This window comes from Pseudorasbora parva, chromosome 1, assembly GCF_024679245.1.
Source record: "Pseudorasbora parva isolate DD20220531a chromosome 1, ASM2467924v1, whole genome shotgun sequence".
Lineage (NCBI taxonomy): Eukaryota > Metazoa > Chordata > Actinopteri > Cypriniformes > Gobionidae > Pseudorasbora > Pseudorasbora parva.
Window position 1 is genome coordinate 53919802 of NC_090172.1, and position 24923 is coordinate 53944724.

General features: G+C 38.9%; 1 protein-coding gene across 1 annotated transcript in view; it reads left to right on the forward strand.

Moving 5' to 3' along the window:
• Window positions 1–24028, forward strand: part of mpped2a (metallophosphoesterase domain containing 2a) — an 80837-nt gene extending 56809 nt beyond the window's left edge. The window contains exons 5-7 of the mRNA XM_067445219.1: window positions 18291–18406; window positions 19644–19757; window positions 22768–24028. Coding sequence (XP_067301320.1) covers window positions 18291–18406; window positions 19644–19757; window positions 22768–22886 — 349 coding nt within the window. The 3' untranslated portion in view covers window positions 22887–24028. The remainder of the gene's footprint in view (window positions 1–18290; window positions 18407–19643; window positions 19758–22767) is intronic.
• The last annotated feature ends 895 nt before the right edge of the window (window positions 24029–24923 follow it).

Here is a 24923-nt window from a genome sequence, read left to right on the forward strand (position 1 = left end):
AACTTTCTTTTAGCCAAACTTTCCAAAGAGGATGCATGTCAATTAAAGAATCACGATGGAAGCAAATTGTTATTGATCAACAGTAATTGTTGATTATTTAGTATTTTATGTACTGTTGGTAAAGAATAATTATAAAGCATGTCAGAAAATATGATTCATTTAGCTGATTTATTATGAGACAAACTTGTGTAACCAAACTACATTTCCCGTCTCTCTTTCTGGCAGCACAAGAATCATAGTACACACTTATGGCATTGATTGCTCAACTAATGGACATCATTCGTCCAGTGAGTCTATTTTACTCTAAATATTACTCTAATTATGACCAATGTGTTTCGACCATGATTTCTTAATTGTCATGAAAGTCTAGATTTTCCTCTGGTATTTACGACAGTCATGCAGATTGAAGACAACATGATTCTCTGTCTGGCTTAATATAGTATGCAACATAATAATAATAATAATAATAATAATAATTCAAATCATAATGTATTTCAAAGTGTATGTCATGGTGGCATACTGCTTTTAGTCAAGAATATGCATATGTTGTAGACAAATACTATCTACAGAATGTATGCATTACAGCATTTTTGCAATAAAAAAAAAAATATATATATATATATATATATATATATATATATATATATATATATATATATAAAACTTTATTTTAATATATACACTACCATTCAAGTTTGTGATCAGCAAGTTTACGTTTTTCTCTTTTATATGTTTGGGGTAAAAAAAAGTATCTCATGCTCACCACGGCTTCATTTGTTCAATCACAAACCAGTAAAACAGTAATATTGTGTGAAATATTAAATTTAAAGTATTTTTTATGTATACATTTCAAATATATTTAAAAAAATTATTTATTCTTGTAATGGTAAAGCTGCTAATTTGGTGCTCAAGGCACATTTCTTATCATGAAAACAGTTGTGCGGCTTATTTATATTTTTGCATAAATATATATTACTATTATTATTTTTGAGGAAACCATGATACATTTTTTTCCTCAAGATTCTTTGATGAATAGAAATCTTCTGTAATGTTATAAATGTCTTTTACTGTCACGTCTGATCGATGTAATGCTTTCTTGCTGAACATCAGTATCAAAAAGAAAAACCTTGAACTTTGAACATATAACTATGCAATCTAGGATTCAGTCGCTCTGTTCGTCTCTTTGAGAATTTAAAAATGCGCTTTGTTAGTGTTATAAATAATGCTCCATTTATATTACAAAAGCAGCTGCAGTTAAGCTTGTAGAATGAACATGGTCTCTTTTGTCTTTTCTGGCTTGTTCTCTCCGTTTTTGATTTGACATTCAGCCCTCTGAACGTCCTCAGAAAGTTTTATTTTTTTCTAGGCTGTGTTCAACAGTGTAGGTTTGTATGCTTCTTGTTTTTGGGTTTCTGAATCCGCTCTACAGTAACTCACGATGGTATGGTGAAGAAGGATGTACAATACACAAGCTCAAGTCGATAAAGGGAAGCAGATGCTAAAATGCTAATTTGTACAGCCTCTGAGCCGCTCTCTCATCTTCCTCTGTAATCTTTTTTCATCCACCTTTTTTGATCTTTGGCTTACAGTAGGAAAATGAAAACAGGGATTTCTATTGGGCCCTTTGCAAGTCTTCCCGAAAGTCTTGCCCATAGGAATGAGCAGGAGACCTTAACGTGCTTCTGAAGATTTATGTTTACCTCAGATTTAAGACATTAAAACAATAGAGTCCGGTGTAGCACATTTGTATTGTATCTCTCTTCTCTTTGAAGGTCAAGTGAATGTTTTTCTTTTGAATATTTGAAATGGGTACATAGAAAAGTATCTTTGTGAAATGCATCACACTTAAACTTCATTCTGGAGAGAATCAGACAGTAGTTACTCTTCTTTTCATATTGTTTCTTATGTTTGGTTAACATCTACAGTCCATAAAGTAGTTTGGCCTGAGGCTGCAAATTTTAAGAAAAAAGTTTTCAATCAGAAACAAGATTCTTTTTCTCACCCCATTGGCAGATAATTTAGCTTGTTTTAAGAAAAAAAAATATCTTGTCATTTTACTTATCTAGTAAATGCATCTTAATTTAAGAATTTTTAGATGTTTAGACTAGAAACAAGACAAAATCACTACGTAAGAAGAGCATTTTTTTTTTGCAGTGCAGACGTCTGTTTGATGTGCGTGTAATAGAAAAAATCAGTCAGTGGAAAAAGAAGCGCATTTGTGAGGTTAGGCGCTGATGTTGGTCGAGAAGGCCTGGTTCACAGTCTCCACTCGGATTCATCCCAAAGGTGTTCTATCGGGTTGAGGTCAGGAAGGGGGCCACCCCAAAAACTGTTCCCACAAAGCTGGGAGCATTAAATTGTCCAAAATGTTTTGGTATGCTCAAACATTAAGAGTTCCTTTCACTGGAACTAAGGGGCCACCCCCCCCCCCCTCCATAATCCTCCCTCCACCAAACTTTACATTTGACACAATGCAGTCGGGCAAGTACCATTCTTCTGGCAACCGCCAAACCCAGACTTGTCCATCAGATTGCCATAATATAATAATCCACGACTAGCTCTGCATTAAATGATTTAAATGCACTTTGCCGAGGCAACCACCATCCGTTTTGTGTCGGGCAGTTCTTTGCCTCCACGTTATGCATTCAAATATCAGTTGTGCCTTGGATTGTCCCTAACATAAAAGCCATTTATATACGAATATCATTGATCACAAATAAGGATAGGAATAGATGGAGGCAGATGATTCGCTGTGGCGAACCCTGAAGGGAACTGCCGAAAGAAAAAGAAGATAATTGATCACAAATCATTGGCCACAAATTAAGATCTGGCTACATTAGAGGGTAAGCAAACAAATAGTTTTAATAATCAACTTTTTGGATGCAGGATAAATGAGCAAGAATAAAGATCTGAGCATCTTCGACAAGGGCCAAATTTTTATGGCAATGGGACTGGCTCAGGGTATCTGTGAACAGGCAAGGCTTGTGGGTTGCTTCTGGTCAGCAGTGATGAGAATTTATCAACAGTGGTCTGAGGAGGGACAAACCGACAACAGGGTTTTGGGTGCCCTAGGCTCATTGACGCTTGAGGGCATCAAAGGTTATACCGTCTGGTCCGAGCCAACAGCAGGTCTACTGTGGCACACACAATTTTCATAATAGTTATGAGAAGAATGTGTCACAACACAGACCAATCAGAGTGCCTATGATGACCTATGTCCACAGCCATAAATTGGCATTCAGGCATCCGAATTGGACCTTGGTGGCGTGAAAGAAGGTCACCTGGCCCCGATGAGTCGGTTTGTCTTTTACATCACATAGATGGCTGTGCGTGTGCAGTGTTTACCTAAGGAAGTGATGGCATTAGAATACACTGTGAGATGATGACAAGCCGGTGGAGGGAGTGTGATGGTCTGGGCAATGTTCTGATATTCCAGCCGTTCATGTAGACGTAAGTTTGACCAGTGCCACCTACCTAAACATTCTTGCAGACCAGGTACACCCCTTCAATGGTGTTTCCTGATGGAAGTGGCCTCTTTCAGCAGGAGAACACACCTGCCACACTACAAACATTGTTCAGAAATGGTTTAAGGGACATGATTAAGAGTTCAAGATGTTGTCTTGGCCGCCAAACTCCCCAGATCTCAATCCATAAGAGCGTCTTTGGGATGTTCTGGACTATGAAGTTTGATCCACTGCGACTGGATCCATGGTCTTTTTGCCAGAGACCACAGGACAACTTCAGTGTTCTTGTAGATCCCATGCCTCATCAGGCCGGTGCTGTTTTGGCAACAAATGGTGGACCAGCAGCATATTAGGCATAGGCATTAGGTGATCATAATGTTTTTGCATATTGAAAGTAATGGATTTCAGATTATGTGTTCTTTAACTTTGACATCATGGCAATTTATATGGTAACCATGAGACAATTTAGTAAAAGGAGCAAGACACTTGACCCCAGGTTGCCCCAGGGTGTTTGTCCTTGTAATGCAAGTATACTGTAAGTCGCTAAGCTAAAAGTTTCTCATATAGAAAACTAAGCATGACCAGCATCAGGTTTTTGAGAGCCTCGAGATCTCCACCCTACTCCTTCATCATTTATCTGTGGATCCTATATGGTAGGTCAGGTAACCTTACCGCACCTCTGGCCCTCCTTTAGTTAAACAGTGCGCAGTCCGGGGTCTCTGTGGGTCTTTTGTGTGTATGAAAAGGCTTTAGTGTTTGAATAGCGTTGAGGTGGGTGAATAGGGCTAACTGTGTCTTTCCATCTGTCTATCAGAGTGGGCTCTTATTACTCTTTGGCTTCCTGAAATGATCCATATTTCAAAGTCACGTCGTCCTGCGTTGATGTGTGAATGCACAGGTCTTCATTTTCTTTTCCGCGAGGCTTTTTATACCTGCCAAGAGGGAAGAAAAGGAGCGAGAGGGAAGCATACGGGCTTGGAAAGAGCACACTTGCTCTTTGTTACATGACCCGAAAAACATACAGTCTGTGTATTCACACGCACACACACGTTCTCTCCGGCACGTCTAGACATTTATCTACCCTGTGTGCTCTTGAACTGTTCTTTACATTCCGCAGCACAGTATGTTTTCCCTCCTGGATGAACATTAATTACTCAGATAATTCTGCTGTACATTGTGAATCTTTTGTGTCCTTGTGAATATTGATGTTAGCCTCACTTAAAACGCTAAACCTGTCAGGAACAGGTCTGGGTCATATTTTACGGCAAAATCAAAAGACAAAAAGAACATATTTTATATTATAAAGAGCTATTTGCGATATATATATTATAAAGAGCTATTTGCACGATTTTTTGCACTCTGACGGTTTTTCTTGACAGTCGAGCACATTTTCTTATAAAATTTAAAATGAGGAGAAATATGATATTTCATGTATGAAATATTTAGAATGCATGGTAGTATTTGCTGAACTGCCTCTAATTTATGATGATTTAAAAATATATATATTTTATTTTATTTATATTATTTAAAATGGGTATTTTTTTATGGTAATGAAAACTGAGTGGGGAAATGTGCTTTGTTTTTATGAAAATATTCAATATCAATACCAAAATAATCGTTTTCATTATAAATAAAACTAGTTGTTTTTAGTAAATTAAATTGTAAAAAGCTATAAGCTTCAAAACTTTATTAAATCTGCATTCAAATATTTAAAAAAATGCTTTAGAAGTCATTTATAACTTTAAATATTGTCATTAATATTGGAAAAATAAGTTTATTGTGCAACCTATGGTGCATTGGATAACTTTCTTATTTTATTGTGAAATATGTTTTATAAGGCTCCTCTGAGATATTATTTACCGTTTGTGCTTTTAAATGAATTTTGAATTTTATATTTTTTACACAGCACAACGTTTTCCCGTCTTAAAGAGCATTAATTACTCCAATAATTCTGCTCTGCCTCATAGACCTTTTTATCTCCTCCTGGTGTTTTTTTTTTTTTTTTTAAAGAGTCTCTCACCTCAGCTGTGGAGCTCATATGCATAGTGTGAAGTCATTTCCAGCCCTGTTGAGCTGGTTAAATATTTAATATGTGTCTGACACTTTCTCTGTACAGGGTTCAGGTACTGAATCCCTCGGCTTTGACTTTTGTGTGCGTGTGCAAGACACACATGCACCGGAGCTCCCGGTTCCCGCAGAGACTGCTGAATATTTCACTGGCGCTCCGTGCCCTTTGATGCCTGCTTTAATCCTTCATGGTGCTCTGCAGGAGGAGCTCTCAGGGGACGTGTGTGTGTGTGTGTGTGTGTGTGTGTGTGTGTGTGTGTGTGTGTGTGTGTGTGTGTGTGTGTGTGTGTGTGTGCACGCCCGTGCCCGCACACACGCGTGTATGTGTCGGATGTGTTTTTAATGAGCTGTATTCTTTTTTGTGAAAACTACAGTTGGGTCATGTCTGATGCAGTTTTTTTTTTCCTTCACCTCTCCCAAAAACCCACAACCGGTATTTTGCGAGTCAAAAATGCGGGCTTGTTTTCTTGCTCGGTTCCTGTCTTGCTCACTTGTTCAGTTTCATTCCCCCATAACCACGACTGTACCTTTCATTCCTCAGTTTCCAAAATGTTGAGACATGTAGTCGACACTGTTATGCAAAACACGTTGAATTTGGAGGTCATATTACAAAGACCATGATTGCACCTGGGGTTAACCCCCGTCTTGGGTGATCCGATCACAAGTGGGCAGCACGATTAAATACAGGTGGTTGTGTTGTGTGTCCAATAAGAAGGTGGACACTGTTTGTAAATGAACACATTTTTATATACACATTTTATTTTTATAATCAGGGCCTAAAAGAAACTTTGCTGCACATGCCAGTGACCGGTAAAATATTTTTCACTGGCAATTAAACAGATTTTTACCAGCCATTATCCTCCTAAGACCCAGGAAAACAAAGACTTTTGTTTTTAGTATTTTTTTCATGTCATTACATTGTTTCGAGCATATGAAACAAATTTATTTATTTTTAAAATTCATATGCCATGTTATGTCCTCTTAAGTGAACGTTGTTTAAAAAATGTAAATATGTAGGCAAAAACAATGGGATTTTTTTTTTTCATTCACCAATCAATTTTCAGGTTTCAGGATTTTTTTTTTTTCCATACTTTGTTTAAAGATGATTCTTAACTATGTTATGAAAGATATAAGGTGATGATTTATGCAATATGTGGGTAACATGGCCATACATGGGTTTCCCATTCAATGCCATCTACACTGGATCTAATTTGCATATTATTGTGTTAACAGTTTTGGATTATAGTTTGCAACATTTTCATAATAATATCTTATATTTTATAGTGATATTGATATGTAATTTCTTTCCCTATTCACTTGTGTCTCCCAAAACGCCTGATAAACATAATTTAAAGGGATAGTTGACCCAAAAAATTAAATTCTGTCATCATTTAGTCACGCTCAAGTTGTTTAAAACCTGTGTACATTTCCAAGCGGATCTCAGCAGCCATTGACTATTATAGTGGGGGGAGAAAATATTATGGTAGTCAATGGCTGCCGAGATCCGCTTGGATACAAAAATTCTTCCAAATATCTTCCTTTGTGAAGAAGAAAGAAATTCATACAGGTTTGGAACAACTTGAGGGTGAGTAATAGCCTGACGTGGTCATACTCAATTCTAGTCAGAATATGAGTCTGAAACGGCTCCATTGGGCTGTGATTATGAGGCGTGTTTCAACCGAACCAGGATAGACCTACAACCAATCAGAGAAACGAAGCGACGTCAACAGAGCTCAACTGCACTGTGTTGTCAAGTCCGCGTTTTTTCCGCAGGTAGTTTTCTATGTCCGCGGGTTGAAGCGACTTTTATGTGATCTATAGACCCATGAGTGCCAATTTTAGCAGGCAACCTTGCCAAAATAACACACATTTTACCCCCCAAACACCATTTTTTTCTGGAGAACCCCCCGAGAAGCTATTGTTTAGGCATGGGCGTCGGAACCATTGTGTGTGGGTGGGACAAGACCCACCCACTTTTTAAGACCAATGATATTGGACCCACTCACTTTTATCGTCTGTAATTCAGCACGTCTGCTTACCTTGACTACCCCTTAACCGAGAAACTTATTAAGAAACTTATCATTAAACACGTTAAACGCTTTATTTCCCCTTTTCTAATATTATCTATTTTTTTATTGAAAATAAATAGCTTTCCGATCTGATATGTGATGGGGAAAGCGAGTGTGGCAAAAGGCGGGTTCGAACATATGCTCGCGATATGCGTCAGAACTTGATGCCTTGCGTCTTACCCCTACTCTATAGTCCCGGTAAATAAGTCAGTGATTTCTGTAATTTTGTCTGTCCCAATCAATCGTTTAGTAAACGGCACTTTTTCTGTCTGGATACGGAGCATAAAAAACATGCAACTTATTCATTAACATTTATTTGTGAAACTGTTGATGTCTATGGCAGTTAAATGAATGTAGCCTTTTTATTAGACTATTGGTATTGACTGGTTTGAGGTCTTTTTTAGTATAGGGGGATATGGCCTAAAACGCACCATAATGCAGGAAATCACATCTATAAAATCATTTTTTTTTCTGGGGGAGAACCCCCAGACTCCCCGCAAAACAATTTCCCCACCTATCATATTTTGCCTTACTGACCCACCCACTTTTTATTTGCTTCCGACGCCCATGTGTTTAGGGCTAGTAGTTGGTGGGTTTTGTTGTAAAAGCTTGGCAAGCCCGTCTGCACGCGAGCTGAAATCAGGCTGGAATACACGATCTTTGCCGGTGTTGTAAAAAAATAAAAATAATTTATTGATACACAGAGTACTTACCCAACATGATCATCATTTCTGAGAGAAATTGTGAAGGTGAATGCATACAAACAAGCTCTCCGTTTAGGATTCAAACAAATATAATCCAAGCCCCTTTGATGACGTGATGATTACGTTACTGTTGATCATCTGTCCGTCATCGTCTAAAGCCCGCCCTGATGATTTCATTGGTCCGAACAGTTTCTGTCCGGAGATAATTACTCCTCTATGGATTGAGGCCAGACCGAACCGCCCGACCTAAAAAAAAAAAGTTCGACTGGCATCCAGGCTAGGTGAGTAAAGGATTAATTTTCATTTTTGGAAAAAAAAAAACATGATGGAAAACCATTGAGGAAGGAGGGAAAAGAGGAAGAGGAAATTCACTAAAATATAATCTCCTCGTACAAGGACACCCAGGTGTCTGAATTTGCAAAAACAGCAAGTTATGAAACCAACATTTTAGATACCAGTGAAAATTCACAAATATGTATTATTTTTTATTATTTAGTATGTTTTTAGGCTTATTATTTAGTACTTTGTAGTCCAGTGCCTAGCCCCTCTCTCTCTCTCTCTCTCTCTCTCTCTCTCTCTCTCTCTCTCTCTCTCTCTCTCTCTCTCTCTCTCTCTCTCTCTCTCTCTCTCTCTCTCTCTCTCTCTCTCTCTCTCTCTCTCTCTCTCTCTCTCTCTCTCTCTCTCTGCCCCACGGTTATGCATCTATTTCACTTCCTGTTGTCCTCCAGGACCTCTATAAACTCTGTCGTTCCCTCGCCCTTTACCACCTCCATTCGTTACAATCCAGCACAGGTCATTATCGGTGTCCCGAACAGAGACAAACCCCATATAAACCGCCCCCGTCCCCTCCCCTAGTTAACCTGCGAGTGGCCTTGGGCCGAGAGGTCATTTATCAGGGGTCGCGGGGACCGTGGGTGCTTGATAAACTAGAGATGAACGCTTTGAAACAGAGCATTACACGCGTGTGGGGGAGAGATAAATATACTGTCCTGTGGCAGTCGGTCGGCCCCCTCGGGACAAATAAAAACCCCTATTAACATCCAACCCTTCATTGCGTTTGACAGGCGAATCAATTAGGCCGGTGTTTAGGTGACCCGTGTGCTGCAGTGACAGTGAGGTGAGGAGCAGATGAATGGAGCGGTCACTGCAGCTCTCTCCAGGGACTCCACTGGCCTGCTCTGTGCTGGATCACTGTCTTTCACTGCTCCTTTTCCTTCCCTCTTCCTCTTTTTCCTCTTCTTTCCTTTTCTGCTTTTTTATTGATTCCTCCTTCCACCATTCCTGTCTCACTTTGTCCATCCATCCTCTTCTGACTCTTTTTTTTCTTCATTTCCTTCTTTCCTAGCTTTATTCCATCATTAAATGTATACTTTACCTCTTCCTTCTTTTATTTCTTTTTTGTTCGTTGATTCATCCTCCACTGTTCCTGCCACTTGTTATTCCTTCTTTTCCTTTCTTTATATCTTTCTTTTCTTTCCCTCCTTCCTTTCTTCCTTCCTTTTCTTCCTTCCTTTCTTCCTTCCTTCCTTCCTTCCTTCCTTCCTTCCTTCCTTCCTTCCTTCCTTCCTTCCTTCCTTCCTTCTTCCCTTTTTTACTCTTCCTTCATTTTTTTCTTGTCTTTTTTCATTCATTCCTCCACCATATCTGCTACCTTTTCTACTTTCTCTCCTTTCTCTCTTTTTTCCCTTTATTCAATCTTTAATTTTTTTTCTTTACTCTTCCTTCTTTTATTTTTTGTTCCTTAATTTATTCCTCCACTGTTCCTTTCACTTATTTCTTTATTTCCCTCCTTCCCTGTTTCCCCTTCTTCCTTTCCCTCTACCTCTTTCCCTCCATCCTCTTCTACCTTTTTCTCTTCTCCTTTCCCTCCTTCCTTCCTTCCTTTTCTGCTTTTTTATTGATTCCTCCTTCCACCATTCCTGTCCACTTTTTTGTCCATCTATCCATCCATCCTACCTTCTGACTCTTTTTTTCCTTGTTTCCTTCTTTCCTAGCTTTATTCCATCATTAAATGTATACTTTACCTCTTCCTTCCTTTATTTTCTTTTTTGTTCCTTCATTCATTCATCCACTGTTCCTGCCACTTGTTATTCCTTCTTTTTCTTACTATCTTTCTTTCCTTTCTTTTTCCCTGTTTACTTCCTTCCTCTTCCTCTTTTCATACATTCCTTCCTTTATTGATTCCCTAACTTCCACTTTCTTGTCCGTACTTCCTTCATTTCTTCCTTTCTCGTCTTGTTTTCTTCTTTCTTTATCTTCTTCCTTCCATCCCATCCCTCCTTAATTTCCTTCCCTTTCTTTCTTTCTTTCTTTCTTTCTTTCTTTCTTTCTTTCTTTCTTTCTTTCTTTCTTTCTTTCTTTCTTTCTTTCTTTCTTTCTTTCTTTCTTTCTTTCTTTCCCTTTAAATTTATTCTTTACTCTTGCCTCCTTTATTTTTTGTTCCTTCATTTATTCCCTCCACTGTTCCTGCCATTTATTTCTTTATTTCCCTCCTTCCGTTTCCTCTTCCTCATTTCCCTCCTGCCTCCCTTTTCTTCTTCAGTTTTTGCACCTTCCATCCTCTCCTTTTTTCCCATCTTCCTTCTTTTTTTAATTCTCTTCCTTCTTTTTCTCTTATTTTTTTCCATTACTCCTTACATTATTTTCCCCTTACTTCCTACTATCTCTCCTATTTTCTTTCTTGTTCTTCCTTCCTTTTCCTCTTACACCTCCTTAGTTTTTTTCCTTAATTTTCCCTAATGCTTTCAAGCTTCCTTTCTTTTTTCCTTTCTCCCTACCTTCATTGTATCATCAAGATCCTGTTTTCTTTCTCTTCTCCTTTTCTCTTCTCCTCTTCTTTTAATCCATTAAACTTTAGATATATCTCTCCTTCGTCCCTCTACCTCCAATAGTCTTTGTATCTCATTCTGTCTTTCTCACACATTCCTCTGGTTTCTCCCCCATCCAACACTACCACTATTCCCTTCTCGATACTCTTCCATTGTTTGTCTTCCAGAGCAGATTAATGGGGTCTCAGATGTATATCACACTTAGGTTTCCGATTTTATAGCAACGCTCCACACGGCCAAACAAAAGGCACGTTTACCTGCGTGCATCGTGTGAACACACACTCCCCCAGTCACCTCCAGGCCTATTGAATTTAGATCCTCTGAATAACATCAGATTCTCTTACCAGAGGAAGGCAGACTTCACCCCCTGACCTGAACTCTACCCTTTCATAACGTGCCATAATCCACAACACGAACGAGCCATCCCGCTCTCTCTTCATACACACAAGTCCAATCATTATGACCAATTTCATGGATGCACAAAGGAGAAGGCGTTCACATCTCAACATTGAAAAAACCTGCCACTCTTTTTTACGTTCTGGCGGCAGACGTCGTTTAAATAGTGCTGTTGCTTAGGGCACGGCAGGGTCAGACCTCAAACCCTGGTGGGGTTTTTAATAGTGTAACCGGTTCAAGCGCAGAGCTCGTGCTGAGTGTGGGTGGATTGTTTGTGTTCATAAGCTCTATGGACTTTCCTTTGTAATGGTGGAGGAGGTAAACATTCAGGAACACTGTGATTTTGCTCCGTGGTTCTGTGGCGTGGGTCATAGGAGCGCTGTGTATTGAGAGTTTAATGTTATCACGCTCCCCCCTCTCTCTCTCTCTCTCTCTCTCTCTCTCTCTCTCTGTTTGTTTTGTCTATTATATTCGCAGGCCTCTGACCTTTGCATTGCTCGGTGTGTAATGTCCTGCTGCCTGACAGCTGGAGCTAGTAATACTCCATCCGTTCCTCACACATGAACGGAGAACAGTATATGAGCAGACAGAGGGGCTGTGTGTGATGATTGGACTCACCGTGGTCAGCAGAGACAGCCAACTGAATATCGATCAAATATTGTACTTTAAATGGCCTTCCTGCTGTGAATTGATGATAAATTCCTAATATTCAAATTTGTGATGTTGGTTAATGTCTGAATAAGATTTCGATTTTAATAAGAGCTTCCTTTGTTTTGGAAGTTATTTGTTCATTGCTTCTTTAAGGCAATTCTGTTTTAATATATTTGTTGTAATTTCTGAAAAATAACTAAAAAATGTAGCATACGTCACAAGTAATTTTAGATGCTACAGGACAATTAATGTAAGTGCTAATCCGTTCTGAATGGAGTTGTCATTTTTGGCACATTTGTTGCTCTACAAACTCATTATACAGTATGCTGTGCTGGTACTGTTACAGTCATGTATTCATTAACTGCTATTCTTTTTCTAAAAATATTGCATGGATACTTATTTTTATTAATATCCACCTTTTTCCTAAACAATGAGCACCGCCAGGAATTCCAACTTCCTTTTAGATGCTCTTATGTTCCGGTCTCCATAGGAACACAATATCAAAACCGGGTAAAAAAAGAGCGTCTGAATTAACTAAACAATATTTTAATCAATCTTTAATATTTGTAGTAAGAACAGCATGCTTGGTCTTAAATCGGCCATTGTAATATTATATTAATATATATCTTGAAAATATTTTAAAGGGAAACAGAGCTCTTGTCAAGTCACCTTCATTTATACAGCGCTTATTAAAATTAAAGGCAGCTTTACAGTACTAATAGGAAATGAATGCAACACAGATTGTTTTTGCTGTACAGCAGCTCTAGAAAGTCATTTTCCAGCTTAAGTAAGTTTTTGATTCATTTCCGTTGTAAAAATCTTTATTAAAGGCATAGTTCACCCAAAAATGAAAATTTGATGTTTATCTGCTTAGCCCCCAGGGCATCCAAGATAAAGGTGACTTGAGCCCCTTTCACACTGCACGTCGGACCCGCAATATTCCTGGAACATTGCCGGGTCGCCTTCTGTGTGAAAGCAACCACGTCCCGGAATTGATTACCGAATTGAACCCGGGTCGGGGACCTAGTAGCATTGCGGGGTCCGATCCAGGACGAGCGCTGTGTGAACAAAAGCCAAAACTAATGACGCGACGTGTACGTAGTTATCATGCGACTCCTAGAGATTTTTCACTAATACAACCCTGCAGTGCCAGAAGAGCTAGTCGGTGTTTTAAACGCAGAGAGTGTTTGTATACAAAAGAAACTAAAGTTAAACAAGCAGAAATGTGCGCAAACTGGACACAAGTCGAGACCATGGAGCTCCTTACTATCCGCGCTGAAGCGGAGATCACTCGCCATTATACGTCACATCCGGATGTCACATGTCAACTCGATCCGGGACCGTTACGGGTTGTGTGTGAAAGCGCACATATTACGGTATTTCGCTGGCTTGGAATGGACCAAATCTAGAACAAATGCCGGGTCGCATTATCCGTGTATTTGCCGGAATCGCAGTGTGAAAGGGGCTTGAGTTTCTTCAGTAGAACACAAATGAAGATTTTTAACTCTAACCGTTGCGAATGCATGTCAATGGGGTGTATTTCTATGAGAGTCACTATGAGAGTAAAAAAACACATTGACATACGAATCCATATTAAACCCTGTGGCTCGTGGCGACACATTGATGTGTAAAGACAAGAAACTATCAGTTTCTATGAGAAATTCAAACTTGAATTTGTGATATTTTTTAACTTATATCAGGCGAATCTCATCTAGTATTCCCAATACCATTACTTCCATTGAAGAAGGTCAAAGACCTTTCTAGCATGCATAATACAGATGAGATGCATCTTGGCATTGTCATCCTGGAATATGGCCATGATACGTCACCCTACATGGTTGTTTAAGAAATTAAAAGGCGCACACTCCATCACTTAGGGTTAGAAGAACTGTTGCCAAATTCTTCTGAATGTGTCATGAACCTCAGATTCGCTCATAATTTGATGTACTGGCATCGTTAGATCAACATTTGATTTTCAAGTTGAAATCTTCCGGATATTTTTGAGCACAGTGAGCAAAATAAATCTCGTTGTTATGTTACTTCTTCGTCTGCATGTGTCAAACCTGCCCACAAGTTTCTTTCGACACCGTGCAGATGGTGGACCATCAAGAGTGCTATCTAATCTGGTGCGTCGGTGTAGCCGGATCACATCCCATCCTCGAATCTCCCCCTCAAAACAGATACACACACACTCATACCTCTGTACAGTATAATAAGACCTATGTGCGTGGCTCCACAGAGGAAACAAGCTTTCCTTTATATGACCAGGATGTCATTAATCTTTATGGAGGTTAACAAATGCACTCGCATGGAAGGTGTATTTCATTCACAGAGACTAACAATGGGGCCATTGTGCAGTCTGATCTTCCAGCATTTGTACCTTCACATTCCTACCATATACATGGTATGAATGAACATTGTGTTTTCTGGACAAAATATTTATTTGAGAAGATTATTTGAAATATGCTCAGGTCATGAGATACAGGGTAGATTTACGTTTTACGCTATCTTTGTTCCTCGCTGTGCTCTTATTGCTTGTCCGTTTTCTCTGTTTAAAAGACAATATTGCTGGATTTTTTTTCATGAAAGCTCCATTTTGTGTGCCGTCTGTGACAAATTGCTGCTGCAGCACAGAATGGCCTGGTTCGCTTTGAGTTATGTCAAGTCAGAGCTGTTTAAGAGTTTTACTTCCCCTAAGACACATTTCTGCTTATCCTCACCTCACCATAGGGATGTGACGGAATACAGCCTTGTCAGCTTAACACACTCATTTTCCTACACATTTTTTGACAATTTCATATAAATCTGTTCACCTCAGTGCAGAGTTCAGTTCCTTGTTATAGAAACAACACCTTAAGACCTGTGTAAATTCTCTCCCCCTCCCTCCCTCTTGTTTTTTCTTCTTCCTGCAGATCGAGATTGAACGACTGCAGGAACCGTTTTATATGTGTCAGGTCTCCCCTCTGCCCAACCACTGTTCGATAATCATTCGCCGCTGTCGCTGTGGCGGTCCCTGACTGTAACAAACCCTATTGACGTTTCTGAGCCCTGATTTCCCCTCCTGGACAAATTCAATACAAAAAAAATGCTGTGGCTAAAAGAGTCAAAAATAACCTTCATATTCTCTCTCTCTCTCTCTCTCTCTCTCTCTCTCTCTCTCTCTCTCTCTCTCTCTCTCTCTCTCTCTCTCTCTCTCTCTCTCTCTCTCTCTCTCTCTCTCTCTCTCTCTCTCTCTCTCTCTCTCTCTCTCTCTAAAATTGTAAACCTGTTTGAGAACAACTTGCTTTATTTTTTTTTGATCTACTTGTTAAAATATGTTAGTTTTTTTAAATTTACGGCATGCATTGTACATTTTGTCTCTATGATAAATATTTTAATATAATTGGAAGATTGTTTTTATTTATATAAAACTACTGTGCTTGCTGTACATTTGTGTTAATCCAATTTAATCCAATTTATTAAATATATATAAGCATAAATATTTTAATAAATATATTTGTAGAGAGCTTCGCTTCATGGAATAGGTTTTCATGGCTGAGCAGATTCATTGCAATGCGGTTAGCCTGGATGCCAGCCGAACTTAGCCCCGCCCACAATATTTTTGGGTCGGGCAGTTCGGTCTGGCCTTGCTCCATAGAGGAGTAATTATCCCCGAACAGAAACGGTTCGGACCAATGAAAATCATCAGGGCGGGCTTTAGATGAAGACGGACAGATGATCAACAGTAACGTAATCATGCACGTCATCAAAGGGGCTTGGATTATATTTACTTGAATCCTAAACTGAGAGCTTGCTTGTGTATGCATTCACCTTCACAATTTCTCTCAGAAATGATGATCATGTTGGGTAAGTACTCTGTGTATCATTAAATTATTTATTTTTTTAATAATTTTTTAATAATCTTTGCCGGAACACCGGCAAAGATACTGTATTCCAGCCTGATTTCAGCGCGCGTGCAGACGGGCTTGCCAAGTTTTTACAACAAAACCCGACAACTACTAGCCCTAAACTTCTCCGGGGGAAAAATGGCGTTTGGGGGGTAAAATGTGTGTTATTTTGGCAAGGTTGCCTGCTAAAATTCGCACTCATGGGTCTATATATCACATAATAGTCGCTTCAACCCGCGGACATAGAAAACAACCCGCTGAAAAAACACGGACTTGGCAACACAGTGCAGTTGAACTATGTTGACATTTGACAATGCGTCGCTTCAGTGCTCTGATTGGTTGTAGGTCTATCCAGTTGAGGTCTTTCCTGGTTCGGTTGAAACACGCCCCGTAATCACAGCCCAATGGCGCCGTTTCAGACTCATATTCTGACTAGAATTGAGTATGACCACGTCAGGCTACAATGCGGTGGATGCAGTGGTGTAAAGCACGCCGCCACTGGACTCCAGAGCAGTGGAGAAGTTTTCTCTAGAGTGACCAATCACACTCTGCCTGACAATCCAGTGGATGAATCTTTTTTTGATCTTTGTCAGGAGAACGGAACTTGCCTGAATGCGTTGTGTAAAGTTTGGTGGAGAAGGGACTATGGTTTGGGTTGTTTTTCTTAATGCATCAGCATACCAAGACATTTTGGACAATTCTATGCTTTCAACTTTGTGGGAACAGTTTGGGGATATGTCCTCTTCCTGTTCCATCCACGGAACTATGGAAGAAGGTGGCCTGGTCTGATAAATCATTATGTGGATGGCCGGGTGCATGTGTGTCACTTACCTGGGGAACACATGGCACCAGGATGCACTATAGGAAGAAGGAAAGCAGGCGGGGGCAGTGTGATGTTTTGGGCAATGTTCTGCTGGGAAACCTTGGGTCCTGCCATCCATGTCGATGTTACTTTGACACGTACCACCTATGTGGAACCCATTGTTGCAGACCATGTACACACTTTCACGAGAATGGTATTCCCTGGTGGCTGTGGCCTCTTTCAGCAGGATAATGCGCCCTGCCACAAAGCAAAATGTTTCAGGAATGGTTTAAAGAGCAACAACAGTTTGAGGTGTTATCTAAATTCCCCAAAACTCAATCCAACCGAGCATCTGTGGGATGTGCTGAACAAACAAGTCCGATCCATGGAGCAACTTACAGGACTTAAAGGATCTGCCGCTAACATATTGGTGCCAGATACCACAGCACACCTTTAGGGGTCTAGTGGAGTCCATGCCTCGATGGGTCAGGGCTGGTTTGGCAGCAAAAAACACAAGATAGATAGATAGATAGATAGATAGATAGATAGATAGATAGATAGATAGATAGATAGATAGATAGATGGATGGATGGATGGATGGATGGATGGATGGATGGATGGATGGATGGATGGATGGATGGATGGATAGATAGATAGATAGATAGATAGATAGATAGATAGATAGATAGATAGATAGATCTAAATCACATGTAAATAAAGTGAAACCTATTCCTAGTCCTTTCCACTGATACCTGCACAAATATATCTAATATGGTATAAAAATATTGCAAAATCTCTAGTGGTTTACTATATCCATCATAGCGGCCAGCTCATAAATGCAGCACTATTACTATTAAGCTTTGCTAAAAGCTTTTTATCACGAAATGTGCCTTGTCTGTCATTTTCTATAAAGGGTGCTAGACTTCCTTTTCTGGTGATTTCCACAGACAGTAATCAGTGTTTTTCACCAGACCTGGGACAAATGGATGCTCAATTTATCATCACTATCAGACCCTCAGCTTGACACGCACATATAGATATATAAATATGCACGTGTGCTCATTTTTCACATTATTTAATTTGGGCATCGTACCTGCATCAACCCTGTGGCTTTATTTGAGCTATCAATCCATAGCAGTCATAGGAGAGGAGGCTGTTTGCTCTCTCAGAGAGCTGCGGCTGAATCTCCCGAAGCATTTGCATTTATTATGGCAGCCTGCAGTGAAGCCCTTCTCATTTCACACTTTGAAGCTTCCTCTAGGGATAGATGTGGGGAAAGAAGATCACTTTGACAGGTTGAGATTGTTTCTCCACATCTGCCGTCAGCTGTCATTTTAAACGGCGCGTGTACGTCTCTGTCCCGCCGCGTGGACGGATGCATGTGTGGTGCTTATGAATGTGTTTTTCTCTCTCTCCCCGCAGGACGCCGTGGTTTAATGGCTGGGGTTTTAACCTGCCCAGGGGACAGTCTCTGCTCGATAAGTGGAACCTCATCCCAGAGGGCATTGATATTCTCATGACCCATGGGCCGCCCCTGGGTGAGTTCAATTAACCAATCCTAATGGAGTTCCATCCAATTATTCAAATGCTCTCAAAACAGTAAATGGCCTTTGTATGAAGCTTGTTGTCATGCTTGTAGAGAAACCTGTCCGTCATATGAAGTTATGGAAAAAGGGACATTTTTTTCACATGCATGAAGTCAAATCTATCCTCGCGTGAGGGCTATCATCTTAAACAGTTTTTAAAGAATTAAACATGTTTAATACTTAAAATAAAATATAAATCACTTGAAGTAAAATATAAACACATTTTATTGCAGCTAGTTGTGTAGTTTAAAGTCACCATAAAAATCTAATTTGACAGTTGACTACTGCAGTATTTATTATAAATGATTTATTTATTGCACATCATAATTGTTTTTTTAAAACTCATGTGCCCTTGTAATCTTTAATCAAAATAATTTCCCCTTCCCCTTGCAGTGACAGACATATCTTCTCTAATGGCGTGTTTACTGGTGTGAGGGCGGGACAACCTGTCACTCACATGAGATCCACCAATAGCAACCCACAACAACCCAATCAATTCCTGATAAAATAAAAAATAAAAATTCATTACATTTATATAGCGCTTTTCTAGGCACTCAAAGCGTTTTACATAGAAGTGGGAATCTCCTCAACCACCACCAATGTATAGCATCCACCTGGATGATGCGACGGCAGCCATATTGTACCAGAACGCCCACCACACACCAGCTGATTGGTGGAGAGGAGACAGAGTGATGAAGCCAATCATTATATGGGGATTATTAGGAGGCCATGATGGACAGAGGCCAATGGGCAAATTTGGCCAGGATGCCAGAGTTACACCCATGCTCTTTATCGAAGGACATCCTGGGATTTTTAATGACCACAGAGAGTCGGGACCTTTGTTAGGGAATAGGTCGTAATAGGGAAGAAAACACTTTGTTTCATGCCAACTTTAAGTTGAAGTACAAAAATAACTTAACAAATAAAAATGGTGGAAAAATACAGCAAAATTACCAAAAATTCTGCAAAAATTAAAATGAAATATTATAAAAATTATAAAAATATTATAAAATAAAATCTAATTCAAAATATTAACAAAAGCTATAATGTTAAAAAAAAAAACGCCTTTTCTGACGGATTGTCTTTTTTCGAAACTTTAGATTCGCAAATGATTTGATATGAGCTGTTCTTTATTAGAGATTAGAAACTGATTTACGGTGTGTGTTTTTTTGTGTGTGCGTGTGTGTAGGTTTTAGGGACTGGGTACCGAAGGAGCTGCAAAGAGTTGGGTGTGTTGAGCTGTTAAACACAGTCCAGAGGAGAGTCCGGCCCAAACTCCACGTCTTCGGAGGAATCCATGAAGGTGGGTTCAAACACAAATGGCACTGCCATAAAAAAGCCAGCAACAAAGCAGCTCCATACAAACAATGACACTCAAAACTGTCCTGTTACTAGAGCTAACATTACAACAACAGCATGTCTTGATTCTGTGAAACATAGAAAAACCAAAGTTACTCAAGTATGGAGCAGAAACAACACAACCTCGGCATCCGTTTTCAGGCCTTTCTGCTTCGGTCTCCTGTGCTGTTAACAAAAAAATGTGCCCTTTTATGCCATTTTAAAGTTTCCTAATTTAGTTTTGGAGGCCTCTGACAACAGGTTTACATGCATCAAAGGTCAAAAAACACTTAGGTCCACCAGTCCCAGCGAGAGTCCAAATCGATGAAATGCATGAAGAACGTCACAAAACCGAAACGTCTTAGGAGTCATTTCAGAAACTCAGAGTTGACTTTTGAGAGACAATAACATTATATGCGCTGCACTTTCAAATGTAAAACTTTGCAGGTTGTTTTAATTTACTTAAAACTATGTTACACACTATGGGAGGTTATTTTCAAAAATCCATAGTAGGGTTCTTTAATATTAATGCGGGTCCTAAAGTCCTTGCCTGATCATAGCCCTTCTTTTTCCATTGATATTCCTCTGGCCTTTTCTCTTTTGTAATGTCTCTCAGCCATCTCTCTTTCTACAGTCTTTCTTCAAATCTCCCTAATGCTCACTCTCTCTCCTTCCCATCATGAGTGGACACGCCACCTACTGCTAATTGGCTACGAGTGTGTTGTGGTACTCGGTCTGATCCCCTTTTCAACAATGTTTTTTCAGAAATCGTCAACTGCACTTTTAATAATAATCACAATAGCATACAAAAGAGGCCAAAAATATTGCAAACTGGATTTGATAACAGTCAGAAGTTATTTAAGGGCTTCAGCATCATTACTCCAGTCTTCATGATCCTTCATAAATAATTCTAATATGCTGATTTGCTGCTAAGGAAACATTTATTATTATCAATGTTGAAATCCATTGTGCTGCTTAATATTTTTGTGGATGCAGATTTTTTTTTCATGATTTACTGTCTGAAGGTAAGAATATGATTATCTGAAATAGAAATCTTTTGTTAACATTGTAAACGGCTTTACTGTCAATTTTGATGAATAAAAGTTTTATTTAAATTTAGTTTTAATCTTAATCCCAATTTGTGAATGGCTTTATTTAATATCCAAAAGTCAAATAATATACTGAAGTACATCATGTTGTATTTGTAACAGAAATGGCTTGTTCCTTTGTGTGGTGAATCAGAACAGCATTAGCTGCATCAGCACAAACAAAAGCTGTCTAGGATATAAATATATATGGATATGGGTTGCATTTTCCTGGGAAGAGGGATCAGAGAGATCTGCCTTTGGATTAAATTTGAGACTGTTCACCAGATGTGCTACATCCTCTCTCTTCCTCTTCCAGCTTTTGAGGCTTTTTATTATTATTATTATTATTTTAATTAAACATGTTTAAGAGAAAAGGGGTTCTGAGCCCATGAGCTCATTTAGACAAGAGCTCTAATCGAGGAAAGGCCTTGTACTGTTTATTGTGTTTACTCAATGTTTTTTGTATGCGCACACACTTCAGGCAGTGGGCAAACTCATGATTCCCTTTTTCTAAAAAAAATAAAATAAATATTATATATATATATATATATATATATATATATATATATATATATATATATATATATATATATATATATATATATATATATATATAGTCAATTATAATCATCAAAATTATAAGAAATACAAATTTGAAATATATCAGTCTGTGTGTAATGAATGAATTTAATATACAAGTTTCACTTTTTGAATGAAATTAATGAAATCAAATCTACTTTTTGATGATATTCTAATTATGTGACCAGCACCTGTACTTTATTTAGCAGATTCTTTTTTCCAATGTGACTTAAAGGGATGGTTCACCGAAAGAATTACATTTTTATTTTTACCCCCAGATTTTTAACTCCAACCGTTGCAGTCTGTCAGTCGTATAATGCATGTGAATGGTAAATATATATTTAATCCCTGCGGCTCATGACGACACATTGATGTCTTAGACACAAAACGACTGGTTTGTGCAAGAAACCAAACAGTATTTATATAAATGTTTCCTCTAATACACCACTAGTTCAAGTTCAAGTTACTTTATTTATAAAGCGCTTTAAGCAAGGTAGAACCTACCAAAGTGCTGAACATGGTCAAACATATAATAAAAACAAAATGATAAAGCATATCATAATTCAAGATCAAATCACATCATAGTTCAGATAAAAACCGAAAAGCCAGTATAAAAAAAAAAAAAAATCAATTAAAAGCCAAGTTTAAAAAAAAGGTTTACTATGTCCAACAGCCTTCAGTGTGCAATCACTTCCAGTTTACTTAAGCCATGATAGGTGTGTATGACTTTCTTCTTTCTGATGAACACAATCTAATAAATATCCTGATGTTTCCAAGCTTTATAATGGCAGTGAACAGGGACCAAGAGTTGAAGCCCAAAACAGTGCATCTATCCATTATAAAAGTAATCCATACGGCTCCAGGGGATTAATAAAGGCCTTCTGAGGTGAAGTGATGCTTCCGCCAGAATGCCTTCTGTATTGAACTTATGGAAAAAGCGTAACTGAAGCAACATATTACGTATGACATAGCATAAGCGTTTTGAACGGTGAGAAGCATTACGCTTTCCTTTTTCATAATTTTCACGGCAAATTGTCCCGTGTCATTCATATACGAATCAATCTACAGGCTTTCATAGACAACCTAGGAAGTCAGGAAAGGTCTTGTTTTTTTTAAGTTTCATTACAAGCTATTCACACATCAGCAATTAAAAAGCGATTAACACATGAAAATCCTTGCATATAGCACAACCTTACCTCTTTAAAAAAAACACCAGGAATTTGTGTTTAATGTAAGAAAACAAGTTCATTTAAGGATGAATTGTTCCTTTAGGTTTGGCATTTGAATGTTGACTCTCCCTTTCTCTAGGTTACGGCATTATGACAGACGGGTACACAACATTCATCAACGCCTCTACCTGTACAGTCAGCTTTCAACCCACCAACCCTCCCATCGTGTTCGACCTCCCGAACCCCCCAAGCTCTTGAGACGCCTGTGTGCTTTGCCATATTCTCCTTTTCTTTCCTTATGTTTTCTAACAGTACTTTGAGGAAAAAAAAATAGTTGAATGTTTCTTTGGAAATCGCCAGTCTTTTGCTAAAAGATTCAGTGGAAGTTTCTGACGACGGATGGGATCATGCGGGGTGTTTCGCGTACAGAAGTGGTGAACAATCTTATGAAAATATCTGATTAAATCTGTAAGATAATAAGCTTTGTGAATTTGTAAAATTGTCTCTCTTTTTTTTTTTTGTCAATATTTGAATTTTGTTGGTATGGGATGCCATTGTTCATTTTGTATATTCTTTTTTCAGGATAATTAAGCTTTCTTTTAGCTGACAGGGATATAATGCCTTAAACTAGCTTTAAGTTCCCCCAGCTGGAGCCCTTTCTTTCTGCTAGCGAAGAGAAAGCATCATATTTATTGTTTTTATCCCAAACGAAGGGGATTTTTTTTTTTTCTGCATTCAAAGAACACTTTCTTACAAGAGCAGGGAAGACATGGATGCATTTTAACTCATGTATATTCTGGAGCGCCTCGTTCTACATAGAAATTGGAAAATGTCTTAAAATATGAGTATATCTATATGTACGTGTGTAAGCTGTAAAATCTCTAACTAAAATTGTGTTCGTTCTAAGCCTCTTGAAGAATCTCATTTTGCCTGTAAGTGATGACTTAAATGTGCGTAAAGCGCACACATGCTCTTTTCTGTTTTCATGAAATGTTCCTACTTTACGGCGTATTGTTCCATACAATAAACGAGTACTCAAGTTGAAATTATTTTAATGTACAATCTCAAAGGTTGTTTTTTTTCTTCTTCTCCAAACCTGTCGAAACCAGGTTCAGTTGTTCTTTGATATCTTTTATCAAAGCGTATTTGCATATGATAGTTTTTGTTTTTCTCATTTTCTTTTTGTAATTTTGCACTGTGTAAATGCAGTCTTGCTAGCACAAAAAAAAGTTGCCAATAGTTGTTTCAACTCTTGCCATTGTAAATGCCTCTCTGCCTTTCTTTCAGTTACAGTCTCATTCCTGGAAAAGTTTAGATAAGATTTTTTTCTTTTTTTTCTTCAGGTTTCATTGTGATCTATTTAGCTGCCTTTATATGCAAATAAAATTGCAAGATTTTTACTTCTGAATGTTTTGTTTGGTTCATTCTAGCCTCAAATATGCCTATTGTAGTCTAATTCTGCAGGTTTTACTATTTCAACTCAAAACAAAGTTGTATGCTGCTCCCCCATTGACAGAATTTTCTGGCTTTCCATGTTTTCACTAGCCTGACAAGCCAGGCCCACATCAAGATGTTTGGTCTGGAAACTCACCATTGACAGGGCTCAATCCAAGGGGCGGGATAAACGGTTGTCTTTCAAACTCCCTCTGCACGCGATAGGATAGCGCTACAACCAACCAGAGCAACGAAGGTGAAACAGAGCTCGCTGAGAGATTAAACATTCGCCGTATCCGGTCAGCAAAACCCCGAACACATCTTCCCTTTTTAAGAATGACTTCAGTGCCATTCTTTTCTCAGAGAAAAGCTTAACTCCAAGTCTTCAAGAATCACGGTCAAAGCTGATTCGAAAGACCGCCGCCGTTCGCCAGTTTCTGTGTTTACTAGAAGCACGCAAACGCAACTCGGCCGTCGTCATTATGGCCCCGCCCACCGACTCTATACACGGTGTGATTGGTCTGTCAAGAGTTAGGCGAATACAGCTCAGAAGGGTATTGAGAGTTCCTAGACGACACTTGCGGGCAGATTAAATTTGCTGCCGCTAGGGTGCGTCTAGATTTCTAGGGCTGTGTTTTCACTGTTATTGTAACAGTGAATCAACAGAGTGGGGATCCAAATGCAATTTTATTAAGACAATGATCCACAATCAAAGTCCGGAGTACAGGCAAGGTCAAAATACATGCAGGCAGTCCAAACAAACAAACCCAACAAGGCAGGGAACGCAGGCAAGAGAGAAGTCCCGAAACAGGAAGGTGATCCAAAACCAAGAGACACGAAACATGGGAGAACACTCAGAAT